The 19,334-nt window shown below is 37.0% G+C and overlaps 1 protein-coding gene across 5 annotated transcripts in view; it reads right to left on the bottom strand.

The window, feature by feature from the left end:
- The window catches only part of Cdc14a (cell division cycle 14A), a 172,158-nt gene that overhangs the window by 61,048 nt on the left and 91,776 nt on the right, over positions 1–19,334 (bottom strand). For all 5 annotated transcript variants that reach the window (XM_078026825.1, XM_078026824.1, XM_078026827.1 and 2 more), the window contains 2 exons: positions 18,265–18,327; positions 5,185–5,272 (listed from right to left, as the gene is read on the bottom strand). In XM_078026825.1, coding sequence (XP_077882951.1) covers positions 5,185–5,272; positions 18,265–18,327 — 151 coding nt within the window. The remainder of the gene's footprint in view (positions 1–5,184; positions 5,273–18,264; positions 18,328–19,334) is intronic.

The following is a 19,334-nucleotide window of genomic DNA, read 5'->3' as shown; positions in this document are numbered from 1 at the left end:
ACACACATGAAGAGAAAACACGTGCTCTTCTACTTGGAAAATCAAGTCTGTTTTCCTAGTTGGTTTATTTACTCAAATTATTTCCTAGCAACAAGTTTACAGACTAAGTGGGAGAAGAACCCTGGTTGGCATGAGGAAATAAGAGCTTTTCTATCATGCAAGGAATGAGAAGTAGAGGGACTCCAAACACCTGGGGAGTTTTTCCTAGGTATGGTAAGCCAATGGGAGCCTGTCTTATTCCTGGAATTCCTTTTACCACTGTGATGGCACTTCCTGGCTTGATGCCCATCCCTTCCTCTGTACAATCAAGATGTAAGAATCTCTTTTATTACATGAATTTCTATCAGGAGTAAATGAAGGTTTAGCTAATACATCAAAAACACACTATGAAAAAGAAATGATGGATATCTTTTGAGAAATGGACATAAAACACAACTATAAAAAATGACAACAGACATTTAAATACTAATCATAATCACACCTATTATTTATTGAGCACTTATAATGTGCCAGGCACTATGCTGAGTGTTCCATGTGGATTATCACACTAAACCCTACAATTACTCAGATTACTGGTGCCTGGAAAGCTAATTGGGTCCATGCACACACAGGTTGTAAGAGATAGCATTTGGACCCTGGAAGAAAGATTTCAACATCTGTCCTGAAGCTGGTTTTTTGTAAGTCTCAACTTGACTCCATCTGTAAGACCTCCAAACCAGAGAACATGACATGAGTATTAGGAGCTGTACTTCCTAGAGTTGGTGAGCAGGATTTTGGTTTTGGTTTTGTTTAATTCTTAAAACTGCTTCAAATTACTTACAGACAACTAATAATGAAGATATCCCATGACCTCTCAGCAAAGGTGTGTGAGTGATCAATGTATTTGGATGCTTAATGTGAAATGCTCCCTGGGAGTCCTGCAGCCCACCCAGAAAGCTAGAGCGTTCATCCAACCCTGGCTGCATCTGGCCACTAGGTGGTGCCCTGGCGTCAGCGAGGCACAGGCTCAGCCCAGCAGTGGTGCTGGCACAACACAGAAACAACTTCAGAGCTGAAGATGATTTTAAAATTCACCTCTTTCCAGCCACTCATTTTAAAGTTGTGAAACTAAGAACAGCAGAGTCAAATGTGGACTAGTCAGCCCACCTAGTCATTATTAAAAGTAAAAACTTCAAAAGGAACAAGGTAATGTCAGAAAATATAAAATGCTGATGAGGTTCATTAACCAGTGAAGTCCCAAATGTTCAATTCTGCAAATATTTCAACAAAATTGACACAGGTGCATAAAACAGGTTGGAAAGTATAATATAGAGCTTACATATCTTTTATATATTTTCATATGTATATAGAATTTTTTTTCAAATGCTCTCATCATTCACCCATTACTTTTCTCAAAAGAATAGGCCTCTGAAAACAATAATTATTTCATAATTCCCATGAGTGGTATATTTGTGGTTCAATTTAAGTGTTCATTAGTATTCTACATCCAGGATGATGGGAAAAAAGAGTTAAAGATGGAAATGCACTAATAAGAGCATAATGTGTACCTGACATGGTCAAACCATTCAAATAATATTCCCAATCCTCAGCAAGCACCCTGAATGTGATCAAACTTCACTCATTGTGATGTATAAGGAAACTGATGGTTCCAGAAGTTGTGGATCTCACAGCCAATAAGGGATCGAGGAGCCAAGCTTCAACCTGCCCAGGGTCTTTACACCAGTCTGCTCTCATTAAAAGAGCAAGCTGATACTTCAGATTGCTCGGATTCTGCTTCTTATTCCACCTCTACACCACTTCCCCATCCATGAGTGTGTGTGTGTGTGTGTGTGTGTGTGTGTGTGTGTGTGTATTTAAATGACATTACCACTTAAAAGACTTTGTAAATCTGAAATCTAAAATATCTGTTTCATTCTCCTGCTATCATACATCAATTCAAAATTATTAAATAGAAAAAAAAATAGCATTCTTCTTTCCCCACTATGAAAACAATGTGAACCAAGATGGCTGAGTGAGCCTGCTAGTTCCCTCTGTTGACACAAACACCCTGAACACTCATAAAATGCATTCTGGCCCTTCCCTAGAACGAACGTAGAGCTTCCTTTTGCTACATCCTAGCAACAGCTATTTGATTGTTAATTCCTCAAAAATCTCAGCTTTTCTACTAACAAACTCCTAAAATGACCTTCAGAAATATAGAGTTTCTCAAAATTTTAATTGAAAAAAAAAATCTAAGGAATGTACCAAGATCTAACTGTAATCGGATCAATTTTATTAATTCCCACACAGACTTATTTTAAATTCAAAAGTGTTTACAAAGTTAAAACCCTTCACCAAAAAAATGTTGAAGCTTCTAATGAACACCAGATGTTAAAATGGGGATTTCAGTAAAATATCAGCATTTTACCAAAGACAATCTTAAATGAAATTGTTCTAGGCATCTTAAAAACCAACAAATTAAAGTAACACTGTCAGACCTTTTTCTCAATGAGAGGACACAACTGCTATAAAGCACTTTCCTCAGGTACATAGGGAAAAAAGGTGTATACAGAGCAATATCTTAACAATAGGTATTTCTTGCTTATATAGTTTTAAGAGTTTTAGTCTTCATCTGTATTGCTAAACTATTCTATAGTAAACATGTACATTCTCTGTAATAAAATTTAAAAGATTTAATTTGTAATTAAAAAGACCTATATTTGAGTCGTCCCACAGCCTGATATTGGCTGCATGAACCCGGACAATATGTAACTCTCTTAAGTTTCCTTGTCTTCCATAAACTAACCATCACCTGCTACAGATGGTAGGTCACTGAACAGCTGATATGTACAAGAGGCTTAGCACCATTCCTGGCATATAACCAAGTGGCATCCATTATTCTTTCCCCATATTACAATATGGAACCAAAAAAAACTTTTTTTAAGATTTTTTAAATTAAGAATTATACTCAATCCCCAGCACCAAAAACATTACATAAAATATACATCTTCTTTTATTCAGTGGTTCTATTTCTAATAATTCAGAGAGGAAACTAGAACTATAAAATATGAAAGAATAGGTACACCAACCATAGCAGTTTTGGGGGGGGGGTTTGTTTGTTTTTGTTTTGTTTTATTGGGGGGGGGGGGTGCTGGAGATTGAACCCACAGCCTTGTGCATGCTAGGCAAGCACTCTACCAACTGAGCTATATCCCCAGCCCCATAACAGTTTTTTAAACAACTTTTATCTCACTTAAAATAAATTAACAAAATTATGACCCAGTCATAGACTGGAATAATAGACAATGCAGTCATCCAAAATGACAGCAGAGATCTATATACACTGCCATGGAAAACATCTATGACTGTTAAGTGAAAAAAAAGCTAGCTATGAGATGATAATTATGATCCTATTTTGGTAAAAAAAAAAATTATAAATGTGTGTTTATGCATAGACATATACAATGTATATCTACACTGAGAAAGTAAGTTAAGAGAAGCAGATGGAAGAAATTAAAAAGCAACTGTAATTCCAACTACCAATTAGTAAAACTAGTAAATGTGGGTAGAATTACAGGTCACTTTTATGCTCATTAGTCAATCTGCATTTTCTCCACTCTTTTTAAAATAAGCATGTATTAGCTCTATAAAAATACTTTAAAAGAACTTTTTAAATTATACCTCCCAACTCCTCTGTAAGAAAAACTGAAACACATGAATCCCAAATGGCAAAATTCTTTCAACTTTGCCAAATACCCAACAACAAAGCCACTACTCAAACAGAACATCTACTGAGGTTTCCTGGGCCTGAATCTAATACTTTTTCACAGAAGTAGGTTTAATCAGCCCTGTCTTGAACAACCAACTGTTGTTATAAAGCACTTTCCTCAGGTACTCCATGTGTTATTCCTAACAACCCAACATGACGTAGGCTAATTAATCAATGTACAGAGCCAAATGAAAATCCTTAGCCAATTCATGACTCAGAAGATCTAATTCTGGCTTCTCTATAGAGATCCCTGTTAGTTTAACTCTAAACCTGGATTACTTATCCACAGAATGGGGGGAAAACCATGATTCACGCAGGACTTCCTGCAAGGTGGTAACAGATATGAAATGATGAACATACTTTGTAGAAATAAAAACTACTATCAAATCCAAATACATGAATAATAATGAAACTAGATTTCAGAAGTGGTGATGATGAGGAGGATGATGATGATGAAGATGATGTAAGAAGAGTAAATCTAGATAAGAGGTTTCAAATTAGGTTCCCAAGGAAAACTGATACACTCTACCCCTATGACCAGAAAGTAAATAGGAGTTATTGTGTTCATGGATAACATTTTTTTCTTCAATTTTATGTACTTCTCTTATGAACTAATCTTAAACCATTGGTGTCTATCATTACATATCACCTAAGTGATGTTAAGACGTGGAAAAATATGAGTAAGTAGAAAACAAGTATTAATGGCAAATTTCACATAGCTAATCATGTTGCATTCAAGAGGTATATTTTGTTTTGTTTTCATTTTACTGAATACATATGCCCAGTGCTGTAAATGAGTAGTTTAATTACTATCAGAAAATCTGTACTCTTTGTCTCAAAGAAACCAAGTAGATAGTACAGTGGTGATATTCAGGAGCCCAGTTCTGAGTTGGAGTACCAGTTCTTCACACTTCTAGGTGACCCTGGACAAATCCCCACCAAGAAGATGCCATTTCTTCCTCCTTAGGTGTGGATCACAAAATCTACATCTAAGAATTATTGGATATTAACTGAGATGATGCTAGAAACTATCATGCAGTAAGCACTAAACAAATATCGCCATCATCACCCAACATGACACTCCCCAAGAATACCTTGGGGATTCTCTACAGCCAAATGAATCTGAAAAAACATTTATAGAATTCAGCAATCTGTTTAGTGGTGTAACCAGTTTGTTTCTCAAATTCTTCTTTAATGACTGGATAAAGAAAACATTCTATTTATGGCAACCTAAAAAAACATGCTTGTTTTAAAAGAGTGGATATAGCTCCACCTACTGGAAGTTTAACCTTCAACACACTGGTTGCTATTCAATTTTATACATCCTAAATAGTCTGCAGAATATTACCAAGAGAAAGTGTTATCTGAGGAAATTGAAAAATTAAAGAAGAGTAATTAAAATAAATGTTTGGAGGGTAAAAGGAAGAAAAACCTACCATTTTCAATTTTGCTTTTAGGATGTGGTCCACTAAATGCTAAAAATTTTCCTGGAACAATCCAGTTGAAGTCACCATTTTCAACTCGCTGGCAGAATTTTGTGAGAAAAGAGAAGAAAAATATTTTATAATTCTTATACAATTTAGGAAACCCTTACAAATAAAACTGCTTTTCCTACTATTAGTATTAGACCAATTGGACATAACATGAAAACAAAGTAATAAAACGTAAAAACATACATCTGATTCTCAAAATGGTTATTTATGAATTTCATTCACTTGAGGAATTCTTCTATCTAGACTATGAACAGTTTAGGCTGTATGGAAAGTTAGTTTATTTAAGGTGTGGTACTTTGTTTTAAATAAGTTTGTCTCCTAGTCACTCTGAAATAAAATTAAATGAAAATAACATTGTTATCCTAGCAATAAATTAAAGAAGAAAAAAAATGAGAGATACAAGCATTTCCATGAACATGATAAACGGACTTTAAACAATGAAAAAAATATGAATGTCAGGTTTATGATGAACACATTTTTATGGGCTGATGTCTGTTGTTGATTCTAATTTGAAGACCATGAAATGGCAGGAGGCAGAAGGGAGGGACAGAAACTCATTAAATCCTAGAGGTACACCACAAGCCAGGGTCAGTCAAGGTTTCCTTCAGGGGCTGCAAACCCAAACAAGGGTTAGCAATAAAAGTGGCTGCTCCTCCACTCAACCTAATTAGTCACCCTGCAGGAAATTTGAGTGTGGCTAACCTTCCAACCTATTTTTAAGTGAGATCTGCCTTTGAAATAGTAACTTTTATTTTCGTTTTATTTTATTTATTTGCAGTACTGGTACCTGAACCTAGGGACACTCTACCACTGAGCTACATCCCCAGATCTTTTTTTATTTTTTTTTTAATTTTGAGACAGGGTCTCTTGCTACATTGCCAAGACTGGCCTTGAACTTGGATCCTCCTGCCTTCACCTCCCAGATCTCTGGAAAATGTTGATTATTTTAAATTAGGTTTTTAAATACTTTGGGCTGACTGATCATCAGTTGTCATCCTCTAGGCTGTACACTCTAAGGAATACTCAGATTTAAGACCAAGAAAGAGGCCAACCACCCTCTACCACACCATCAGCCCCTCCATTTTCTTTTCTTCCCTCTGAACCCGTGGACACCAGGACAGGGCTAAGGTTACCCAGGACAGTGCAGGCAACTGGGAGACACTGTGCAATCCATCGTATTGCCTCTTCGCTGTCTTCTCTACATTCCACTCCCACCCCACCTCCCTAGTCTCCAATCTCAGGACAGGGAAATAACATGGTTCTCTTCAAGGGGCACACATCTGTGTCTATCTATATAAAAGGCTGGAGAAGATGACCTCAGTAATAGGAACCTGAGCTAAGTAAGAGTCTGCATGCTACTGTAAGAACTCAATAAATATTTGTTAACTAAATTAGAATAATATCATCAAGGAGATCTGGTGCCACTACTTATATTACCTATTACATTACCACTTCCATGAAAATCAAAAGTTGGCTATACATTTTCATTTTTAAAATGAGGATGTATCTTTTCAATTATACAAAGTTACAAATGAACCTTTACATGATATCCTGCTATGTCAGCATTGCATTAATCTAATTGTAATAACATAATATCTCTCTAATGCCCTAAGTAAAAGCTTAGCAACACCATGAATGTCACAATACATATGCATGGCTATCTATTTATAATCATTTGAATAAAGAATCAAACATACAACTCTTATGATAATTAAACATTAATTCTTGTTTAAATAAAAGTTTCAAATTAATGATCCAATATCCATTTTGAGCAATTATTAAGGCTAAAGCATACATTAAAAATTCAAGAGTAAGGGTATGTTCTAATCAAAAGTCTAAACTTAGCTCTCAGGAACAGTAGAAGAAATCCAGTTTCCACATTCACTATTTCTGTGTCCTTGTATACCAACTAGGCAGATAAATAAATTGTGCTATATCTGTTTATTTGGACTACAGACATCTGCTTGGTTAAACAGTAACCTTTTACAATCAATCATATAGGAGACAGGCCATAACCTCTCAGAATCAAAAGACTATGTTTGCAAATTTTCCTATCCAAAAAGATAAACATTAGATAATATTGGGCTATATTTAGCAGCCTGGATGAAGTTGATAGAATAAGTAACAGATTAAGATTTTAGATCTTAAAAAAAAATTAATAAGAAAGATACAACTTTTAGCTAACCTAACATAAGCTTACCTGGGGTGACCTTCCAAAATTAATATATGTGTCTCCTTTCACAGTGAATTATACAAATGCTAATATGTATCAATAATAGAACGTTTAAAATAATATAAGTTGGTTTTTCAAGCAAACACACATACCCACTTCAAAGAAACCTAGATCAGACAGGAACTCAAGGTACTTTCCAACACTACCACATTTTATAAAGAAACTTTGAAGCAAGGATGAGGTAAGAGTAGGATTTAGCCTTTTCTAATATAAAGTCACCACCTATCAAATACTATGTAGAAAATCTATAGATGTTCTACACTATGAGAAAACCCCAAAACACAATGTGAATTCCTGAAACTGATACATTTAGGTGCTATTATTAACTTTACTGTAGGAGCTTTCAGTCCACAAAAGATTCAACAGATTTCTTTTGAATAGCTAACTCTCCTGGTGCACTTAAAATATAATTTGCTTTGAAAGCACAGATTTTTACAACTTCTCAGAAATACATCTGTGCCTCTGTTGTAACAGTCACAAATATTTTCCCCTTAAATATTTAAAAATATTTGGCTTATTTGCCATTGTTATAAGCCTGCAGTTTTTTTTTAAAAAAAAAAAAAGTCCTGAAGTTGACAAATAAGAGACTGATTCCTTTTATTGATGTGATTTCTCAGATAACATAAATAATTTTGAGCACAATTAAACATCCACTCAAATATTTACTGAACTAATCTCTAGGGTATATAAAGAACTCAAAAAGCTAAACACTGAAAAAACAATAACCCAATCAACAAATGAGCCAAGGACCTGAACAGATACTTCTCAGAAGAGGATATACAATCAATCAACAAATATATGAAAAAATACTAATCATCTCTAGCAATCAGAGAAATGCAAATCAAAACTACTCTAAGATATCAGCTCACTCCAGTCAGAATGGCAGCGATTATGAAGACAAACAACAATAAGTGTTGGTGAGGATGTGGGGGAAAAGGTACATTCATACATTGCTGATGGGACTGCAAATTGGTGCAGCCAATTTGGAAAGCAGTATGGGGATTCCTTGGAAATCTGGGAGTGGAACCACCATTTGACCCAGCTATTCCCAAAGGACCTAAAAACAGCATACTACAGGGACACAGCCACATCAATGTCTATAGCAGTACAATTCACAAATAGCCAAACTATGGAGCCAACCTAGATGTCCTTCGGTGGATGAATGGATTAAAAAAATGTGGCATATATACACAGTGGAATTTTACTCAGCATTAAAAAAGAACAAAATCATGGCATTTGCAGGTAAATAGATGGTGTTGGAGAAGATAATGCTAAGTGAAGTTAGCCAATCCAAAAAAAACAAATGCCGAATGTTTTCTCTGATATAAGGAAGTTGACTCATAGTGTGGTATGGAGGGGAAGCATGGGAGGAATAGATGAATTCTAGATAGGGAAGATAGGTGGGAGGGAAAGGAAGGGGGCAGGGGATTAGCAAGGATGGTGGAATGTAATAGACATCATTATACAAAGTACATGTATGAAGACTTGAATTGGGTATCATACTTTATATACAAACAGAGATTCAAAAATTGAGGTATATATGTATATTAAGAATTGTAATGCAAAAAAACAACAAAGTATGTGTATAAAGGCATAAATTGATGTGCACATACTTTATTACAAAGATATGAAAAATTATGCCCTATATGTGCAATAAGAATTGTAATGCTTTCCACTGCTGTCCTGTATTTAAAAAATAATAATAAAAAAGTGTTTGCTGAGTCTTTATTAAATATCAAGGACTACAACTTAGTGTCACATAAAATAATAAAAAGCATTTTCTCTGTTCTTTTAAGGAGTCAAAAGACAAATGGAAGTAACAGTAACAGCAGCAAACACATACAGACCTGACTCTGTGCCACTCACTTACTCTACACAGCAACACTATGAGGCATTTTATCCTTTAAAGAAGAGTTGTACTAAATTTTGATAAATGTCACCACAGAAATACACAAGAGGTTGGCACAAAGACTCTTTTTAAAAATCAAGAGAGAACTACAAAGTCTGTTTTTAAATTCATTTTGAAAGTGCACCCTTTATATTTACCTAATTTCTAAAACAATTAATTCGTGTTGACAGTGTAGTTGTACTACATAAAGGTGAATATGCTGTCGAGATGGGCCCTTTATGAGCTTAAAGCCAAGTAAATATTTGAGTTGTTTGGTTTAAATTAAGTTTCCATGCACTTTGGCTTTAAGTGATAAACTTTAGTTTATTAATTTAGATCTGACTTTGAGAGAGACGGTGTGGTGGAGGGAAAGAGGAGTGTCCCGTGTGGATGATTACTTCATCTCTGCTAGCCATGGCTGGAGGAGGGAGACAGCTTCAGGGCTGGCGGGTTGCTCCAACAGTCCAGACCAGTGAACACCTCCGCTGATAAAACAGCAGCAAAACTGCAGGGCACGTTTGCTGACGCCATTGTCAAGACATGAAGGTCTGGGGACAGCAGCACACATATATATGGTTGCTGAAGCTCAAATGCAGGTTCTTTCAATCGTGAAATGTGTGCATACCAGAAATCATGAGGCCCCCAGGAGAGCAAAGTACTGGAGTGACCAAATGCAGAGAAAGGGCTGGCAAGACAGGTTAAGAAAGAAGACCAGAGGGAGAAATGCAAGAGACAGCATGCTCCTCGGAAGTTAGAGTAGGAAGGTAAGTTTCCAGAATTAGAGAGTGGCCACAGGGCAAATCAAATAGGAAGAAGACCGAAGCGCCGCCATTTGTTTTTCTCGCTTCTGTGTTGCAACAGTTTCAGTGGAATTATGAGGGTATAAGCCAGACCATAATTAGCTGTAGAATACAGACTGCTCTCTCAAGAAGTTTGGAGGTAACAGAAAAGACAAAGACCAGTAATTAAAGAGAAAGGGAAAAAAAAAAAACATGGGAAATTGCTTAGGACAGGGTAGACCTCTAAACATTTTATAGACTTGACCAACATGATCTTTAACTAGCAATGGGTGTGATTTATGAGCAGATGAGGAAACACCAGGTACCTCCACTTCAACAGATTCAATAGTCAGAAAGAAATTTTTGTTCTGTAATCTTGCGGCCTTTGGGTGATGAAATCAATCCTCTAGGATGGCTCCAGGGGAATGCTTCTAATAGTTCTTCTAATGGTTCGATCACCATTGGGAGGAACACCTCTATAATTGCTCCTGGTGGTGAGGACATGCCCACATGCCTGCATTCTGAGGCTTGCTTGACCCCAGTTCCTAGGACAGGAGAGCTCCTTTTTCCAATCCACAATCTATGAACAACTGAAGATGGCAGACCAAGCATCATCCAGATTATTTCCAGTTTACAATTTCTTAATCCAAAGCAAAGCTTTGAACATCATCCTTTTAAGTGTTCAACAGCACTGACTCTTGCTGTTGACCTGAGGTGACTTGTTGACATGGGAGATCTAACAAACTTTACTCATTCCCACAGGATATGCTAAAGGACAAAATGAGGAGTCTACACCTCCTGGTCCATGAAGGATACAGTCAGTCTGGGGACAGTGCCTGGTCATGTAGAAAACTAACAGCACATTACTTGCAGACCTGATCTTAGATTGCAATAACTAATACTCGATGCTGGAAATAACTGATTTTTTTTAAAGAAGAGATTGCAGCACAGATTGGTTGATAATGAAAGAAAGAAACACTATTTCAAGAAGTTGTCTACCAGAGTAAAATCTGTTCCTTGGAATGTTACTATAAAATCAGAATGGATCTTTAATTAATAACACTTAGTCACTTTCTACTGAAAATAGATCACACAAAATATCTTGAAATGGTGCTGTACTCCTTTCTAAGTATTCATTCACTCACTGCTTTAGTTCTTTCTTTTCAGAAACATTTAAAGACTGCCCACTACGCATGTACCGTGCTACTAGGTTACTTATTCCTACAAAGAGAAATAGGTCCTAGCTCCTGCCCACAAGCACCCACGGTGCAGGGGAGACGCAGCTGTGGAAGAACAATCACAAAACTTACTGCTTGAATGAGACTCCACAGGCTGAGAATGACTTCACAGTCAGCCACGTAAAGATCGTGGGAGAAAAGAAGGGATCGCCGGCGGGAGTAGGAAGCAAAAGCATGTCCACAGGGACAAGAGCGTGAAGCAGTGCGCATCTGGGCAGCTGCATGGATGGAAAAGGAAAGAGTGGAGAGGAAGGAGGCCCAGGCCAAGGCAGGCTTTTGTGCCACAGTAAAAAGTTGACATTTCTTCCCTGATGTTTGTCAGTGTGGAACCCACGAAGGACTTAAAATAGGGGAATGATATAATCAGATTTTGTTTTTAAAACATCGACTCTGATACTAATGTGAAGAGTTGCCCCAAAGGCCCAAGGGTAAAGACACCTACAGCAGACCTCTAGAACAGACCAGTGCTTTCTCCCAAATAGTCTCCAGGGAACCTGACATTACTCTCTAGAACAGCAATGCTCTTCTCCCCCAAAGAGCACCCTGCCAGGGAAGATGGCAACACAGATGACTTGTGAAGCACTGAAATGTCTCGGGAGTCAAACATTACACATTCGGCCTGTTCTAGATCAGTGAGGAACTCTGCATGACAACTAACTTGAGAAGCAGAGATGACAGCTGGTGGCCAGAATCAAACAGGATAACTTCTGCAGAATAAGGTGGATGCTGTGACATAAGGTGATAAGAGTGATGGACCTAGCAAATATAGTGAGCTAATAGGAGGCACTTAATATCTGTTCAATAAACAAACTGAAAAGTAGTTAGATTGAGGCCATGAAGAGAGTAAGGTGGCTTCTTGACGCTCTTATAACAAATGTTTATTTGTACATTGTTATTTTTGTAAAACAAAGTTTCCTAACCAGAGTGACCACCATGGAGTTGCTTGGGCAAGGACTGGGACAGCCAGAGTACCCAGGCCAGTTGCCAACAGCTGAGTTATGATCCCAGGGTGTTGAGCAAGTGTTATCATTTTCTCTGTGTGGCATCATAAGAAACAAAAGGAAGCCCTGTGAGTGACTCCACTCCCAGGTAAGCGGTAACTGGTGCCTCTGTCATCAGAGAAGCAGTAGCCAAGTGCAGCTCTCTCTTGCATGAAGTAGCCAATGTAAAGATGTGGCTTGGGCTTGTCAGTGTGTGAAGCACAGGGTCAAGTCGAAAACAGCCTGATGTTCTAGGCAATATTTTCGTACTGACAGAACTACTTCACAGGAAGTGCTTTTAATATTTTCACCAAAAAAAAAAAAAAGAATGATTTGTGTGGAGTGGGAGGAGGACAACGGCAGATACCAAAAGCTCAAAGAAAGACGTCAGAGTAATTTCTCAGCTTTGTAGTAGTTCTTGAACTTCAGCCTCCATCTAATTTCCAAAAGGCAGCTCGTGGAGACTGCAGGGGCCAAATGTTGGATGGAAATAATAAGTGCAAGCTACAGAGGAGCCCCGCCCCGCCATGGGCTGTCATGGGAGCACGGCTTCTCTGCATTTCTTCCCACACCCACAACTCAGGACAGGGCACTGCTACAGCATGCATGACACTTCCTCTGTGGTTTTCTGTGAGTTCCTCTGTGTATGGATAACATAAGGACATCATCAAAAACAGCAAGTCTCTGGTGAACATTGAAATGCCTCTTTAAGGACAACTAGGACAAGACACAAAGACATCAGGTTCTCTCTGATGAATAATGACTGCTTAAGTGTAGGATCGTTCAGTGGAATACAGGCATAGGCATGTTTGGTAAGGACAGTAACCTCCCCCCAAAAAGAAAGCTGAGTAAAGGCACACTGAGGGTCTTCTAAGCATTAACCTCTAACTTTGCTACTGGAGAGCGTGGAGATTCTCACACACCTACAGATATATTATTTAGAAGAATATGCAAACTCTTTCATCCTCATTGTTTTTGCCTAGGACAAAAGGTTTATTTATTTATTTTTTTAATTTCTGAACTGGTCTATGGCTAGACGGCAAAGCCGTGGTTGCTCTCTTAGTCTTCAAGTTCTCTGAGAATACCTTAAGAAGCCTGTAGGAAAAGGTAGGAATGTCTGACACTGATTCCTACAGGAAACTTTGGATTACCAAAAGTTGCAGTTCCTTTTCTGGACTTTCCCTGCATAGCTGCCAGAATTGTATGTTTGATTAGTGCAAATGTGAGGAACTGCAGAATTCCACAAGAGGTTGGCAAAGGACCTGGAAAGACCAGGTTTTGAAAGACTTTCACAAAATGGAAACCAACCCTCTTGCTTATATCAATACTTAATGTGATGTGCCATTTGCAAGAAACATGAAAATAAAGCAAGAGCCTGAGATATCTTACCCCAAGCTTTCTGAACATGACAAGGCCTTGAAATGAACTCTCCAGTGAACAATTAGATCACAAAAAGCAAGAAATATAACCTGTTCTGCTTCTGCTAGGCTTCCTGTCACACTGATGGACTATACTAGCACCCTAGCCAGCCTGCCATTCTTGCAGAATCTGCACTCTAGCTACATGTGGCTTCTATGTACTAATGTTTCCACACCAAATTAAGGTATGCCACAGGGTAAAGCACACACTAGATCTCAAAGCACTTAAAAACTGTAAAATGACTAATGCCTAGGTCTTTGATCCACTTTGAGTTGAGTTTTGTGCAGAATGAGAGACAGGGCTTCAATTTCATTCTGCTCTCTATGGATTTCCAGTTTTGTCAGCACCATTTGTTGAAGAAAGTATCTTTCTCCAATGTATGTTTTTAGCACTTTTGTTTAGTAGGAGATAACTATATTTATGTGGGTTTGTCTCTGCATCTCCTATTCTGTTCTGTTGGTCTTCATGTCTGTTTGGTGCCAATACCATGCTGTTTTTGTTACTATAGCTCTGCAGTATAAGGTCTGGTATTGTGATACCTCCTGCTTCCCTTTTCTCACTAAGGACTTAAAATCAGCATACTCTAGTAACACATCAATGTTAAAAGGAGCTCAATTCACAATAGCTAAACTATGGAACCAACCTAGGTGCCTTTCAACAGATGAATGGATAAAGAAAATGTGGTATATATACACATTTGGAATATTACTCAGACATAAAAAATGACTTTATGTCTTTTGCTAGTAAATGAATAGGTGGAACTGGAGACTAAAATGCTAAGCAAAATAAGCCTATCTCAAAAAACCAAATGCCAAATGATATGTGGATGCTAACAAACTAGGGAGGGGGAAGAACAGAAGTTCATTTGATTAGATGAAGGGAAGGAAGTGTGGATGAGAACGGGAAAGACAGTTGAATGACTCTGACATAACTTTCCTATGTACATATATGAATATACCACAGTGAATCTCCACATCATATATAACCACAAGACAGAGATCCTAATTAAAATAAAATATACTCCATGTTTGTATAAATATATCAAAATATACTGTCATGAATAACTAAAAAGAACAAATTTTTTTAAAATGTAAAATATCTCATTAATGATTTTGAATTGGCTACACATTGAAATGACATTTTAAATATATTACATTAAGTAAAATCTATAATTGAAATTAATTTTCTTTCTTTTTTACCCTTTCTAAATGCAGCTACTAGAATATTTAAAATACATATGACTCTCATAATATTTCTAGTAGACAGTGCTGCTGTAGATCTTTGAATTACAGGATAAAGACAGATACAACCTTTGGCAGAATGAGCAGAGGTTTACATAGAGACTGTATTCAACAGATATCTCCCATGTTCGGCTGTCCTCAATGTTTACATTTGTAAGTAGCATTCTGATCATAAAAGTCCCCTTTAATATCACCTAGAGACAAAGTCTTGTTGGTTTAGGCTTTTTCTTGAGCCATATTATATATTGGATGTACTTTAGTGAGGAAGTGTCTTTGAAAGGTCTCATCCTGAATATCCCCTAGTCATCAAGGTGATATTCTCACAAATTGCTGTTGGTGATAAAATTTTACTTTGAAAATTACAATGCCTTCATTGGAATGCTGACTCTGCTGGAGTTAATGAAGTGTAGAAATTCAGCTCCTCCTCATAAGTTCACCAAATGTCCAGACTCATCCTCGGAGCAGGGCAGACAGCAAGACACCAAGCTCTGGCAGGAAGTGACTGGGCCCCAAAGTGTTGGCAAAGACAGTCCTTTCTTTACTCATTTATTCATAAAGCTAACATTTATGAAATGCCAAACACTTCAATTTGTGATTTTCCTCTTTTATGGGCTTTATAATGGAATAGATACATCATTCTCAAAACGGAAGATGTTTGACAGCAAACTTTTCAAATGTTCACCAAAACCCACTACTCCCCTCCCAATCCCTAGATGGTGGTTGTTAGCTCAGAGGATGAAGCTCACTCCCACCAGATGTTTGGTTGGTTGCTTGGTTGCTTGGTTGGTTGTAAGAACTGAATTGCACTATATGCTTAAGGTTTTTCAACAGTGCTTTCAAGTCACCTTGAACATTGACATCAAAGTTAAAAGACAGAGAGAAAGAAAGGAAGAGGCGGATGAAGGAATAAGTAAAACATCAGTGAGCTTGTCCTCTTTATTGTAGTGTTTGTTCCTTCCTTTCCTTCTGCATCCCTCACCAATCTCTCTTTTTATTAAAATTGCTTTAGTGTTTGACCATCTGTTTTTCTCCATGCTTACATATATGGAGTACAGATCTGAATTATTCTGGGGAGGAGGACCTAAAATTTATCTAATTTGGAGACTCACTTTAAAAATCCAGAATTTTTATTCCATATTCCTACAGGTGGCACACACACAGGGACTTGGAAGGCTGAGACAAGAGGATCACAAGTTTAAGGCCAGATTCAGCAAACTAGCAAGGCCCTCATCAATTCAAAATAAAAAATAAAAAGACACCCCTGGGTTAATCCCTAATACCAAAAAAAAAAAATTACTATCATAGAATTGGTATAGAACATTAACAGGCACCCATGCAAATAAGAGGTCTCAACATTTAAACTTCATTAACTTCAAAATATATCAGCTCTGTGCCTATGTAATATATATCATATAGCATCATACATATAATATGTATGAGATGGGAGTGTCTTGTTATATTTTATTTATTTTAAAAGGATTATAAACACCCTTCTGTGTCTTTTCAACAATACAATATAGAAATCATCCTGGGTAGTATCATTGAATTCATTTTTTTAAATGTTCATATCACATCCATGATGTACATGTACCACAAATAATCCAGCCATCTCCCTTATTAGGTGTACATCCCTCCATTTCTAGTCTTCTGTTTTGAAGAAAGGATTCTTTCACTACTATACAAATGCCACAAAAATACTTCTATAGTTTTTTAAAAACTGTGAACTTTTAATAGATTGCACTAAATTTATTAATTTTTGGAGAAGTAGCAATTTCATTATGTCAAGATGTTCTAAAGAAGAAAACAGTATGCTTTTCCACTTGGAAAAATCCCATCCACAGGGTATTTATGATCCAATAAAGAAAATAAAGCTTGTGGGCACATAGCCATGATGTGAGAAAAAAGGAAAACATAAATTATAAAACATGAAAGTAATGGGAAGGGAATACTCTAGAGGTACAGTCAGGAGAGGAGAGTTAAGGGAGGGGAAAAGCTAGGAGAAAGCAAGCTCAGCTGGGGCATAGAGACATTTGAGAAACAGCAAGTATGCAGCTCAGAGGGGCTGGAACAGAAAGTGCAGATGGTACAGAACCAGGAGATGAGGCCATGAGGTAGGTGGAGCTGAACAGAGCCAAGAATTCCAGGCAGAAGAGTGCATCCTCCTTCAGCAGGTCAATGGGACCCACAGCCAGTTTGGGGCCAAGAAGAAAATAAGATGAGAGCTCAGTTTTAGGATTACTCAGGCAGCCTGGGAGGAGAAGGCCGGCACTCAGGCAGAGAGCAGCAATAGTAGTCCACGGGAGACCATATGAGACCTAGGCTGGGTGGGAAGAGAGAGGAAGGAAGAGAGGAACACATCCTGTGGCACCAGTGACGGGAATTCAAACACTAGATTAGGGAGGAGAAAATGCGGATGCTTCTAGTCTTGAACCTGGGCAAACAGTAGGACGGTGACACCATCAACACAGATGAACAAAGCAAAAGACAGTGTTTGGATGAAAGATTTGTTTAGAATCGTTAAATGTAACATGCAGGCAGGATATTCAAGTAGACATAGCCTGGACTAGAGCCCAAAACATGAAGGCCATTCCTGGTCTTTCAAAGAATAGTGATACATTTTCCTACTTCCCTGCGGGCACCAAGCAGATGAGCTCACGTTCAGAGAATGTCAAGCCTCCTCACACTCCACAGGCTTATCATCTTTCAGAAAAAGGTAAAAACTTCTAGACTCCTTACACTGCTCACAGAGTGCCCTTCTTCAACATCTGCTATGGTCTGACCCAGCCTGGACAGCCACTGCCTAAATGCACAGACAAGACATCACCTGAAAGCCTCATAACATGAGAAAAAGTTCAATGAACTCTTAGAACTAAGTGCATTCAACTCTGCTTCAAAATAGAATACATACCCTCAAGAGCACTGTAAGGTATACATCCAGTTTTGTTTTAAATAAAACTGAATTTTCAAATAAAAGTAGCTTATAATTTACCAAACTATACTTCAAAATTATTTTTTCTTCCAAAGGTACAAAGTGATTGTCAATAAAGTTTGATAAGAGAATATATAGAGATACATGACGTTTTCCTAAATTAAAATTTTGGTGATCCTTGGTTCAACGATAATAAACAAAGCTGAAAAAACAAAACAATTGGTGGGGGGATTCAAGAATGCTTTTATTTAGCAGTTAGATGGAAAAAAATAATCAATATGAAATTATATTTTGCAAAAATATTAAATATACAAACCTCATAATGTTCATATTCCTCCACATCAAATGTCTCAAAGTCAAAAAATCCATGTTGTAATCCCTAAAAGAAGAATTTCAGTTAGTTTTTATACTTAATTGATGGAATACACTCATCATTTCTGAAATTCCCAATTAAAAAAATAACATAAGAGCTTGAAACTTAATTTTATGCATCTCTAGAAATCATTTCATAACAGTGGTCCCACACAGGATGTCTCTTGGGTGCTAATTTATATTAATTTTACTTAAAGTTAATAACGCATATAAAATGGGACAAATTAGCAAATTTATGATTAAAGCTTACTGAGAACTATACCTATGACAGAATAAATATTAGAGTAATTAACTTATCAGATAGAAAAATAATCAGTTATTCTTAGAAAGTTTTGTTTTCTTTAATAATATTTAACCAAAAAGGGCATTTTTAATTTCTAATTTACTTCTAAAATTCTACTTTGAGACATTCTGTTTTCTGATGTTAGTCTGATGTTAGAAGGAAAAAAAAACTGAAATTTTTAACAAAACAAACAAAAAAGCTTCATACTTATTTTTCTAACTTATGACTTAGAACTTTTAAAAATTATTTAGCTTGTTCAGATCTAATATTTTCAGGAAGACAAATAATCTTCTATTTTATAAAACCTGAAGTGATACAGATTACAAACCCACAGGTACTTTAAAAATTATATGGTCAAATCATTAAAAATAGAAAAAGAAACTAACAAGCTAAGCTCCAGTACTTCCAGCTTCGAAAAACCTTTAGAGTATTTTTTCAAAATACAGGCCACAGGTCACCAGCATCAAAACACTTAAGGTAGTTTATGTTAAAAGACAGATTCTTGGGCTGAGGCTGTAGCTCAGTGGTAAAGTGCTTGCCTTGCATGTGTGAGGGACTGGGTTCAATCCTCAGCATCACATAAAAATAAAGATACTGTGTGTTCATCTACAACTAAATAAATATTTAAAAAAAAAAAAAAGACAGATTCTTGGGCCCCTTCCCAGAACTGCTAGATGGGGCACAGAATTAGCACTTTAACATGCTCTCCTAGGTAATTCTTATAAATTCTA

This window comes from Ictidomys tridecemlineatus, chromosome 11 (assembly GCF_052094955.1).
Source record: "Ictidomys tridecemlineatus isolate mIctTri1 chromosome 11, mIctTri1.hap1, whole genome shotgun sequence".
Classification (NCBI taxonomy): Eukaryota; Metazoa; Chordata; class Mammalia; order Rodentia; family Sciuridae; genus Ictidomys; species Ictidomys tridecemlineatus.
This window is presented reverse-complemented; position numbering and strand designations above follow the sequence as displayed.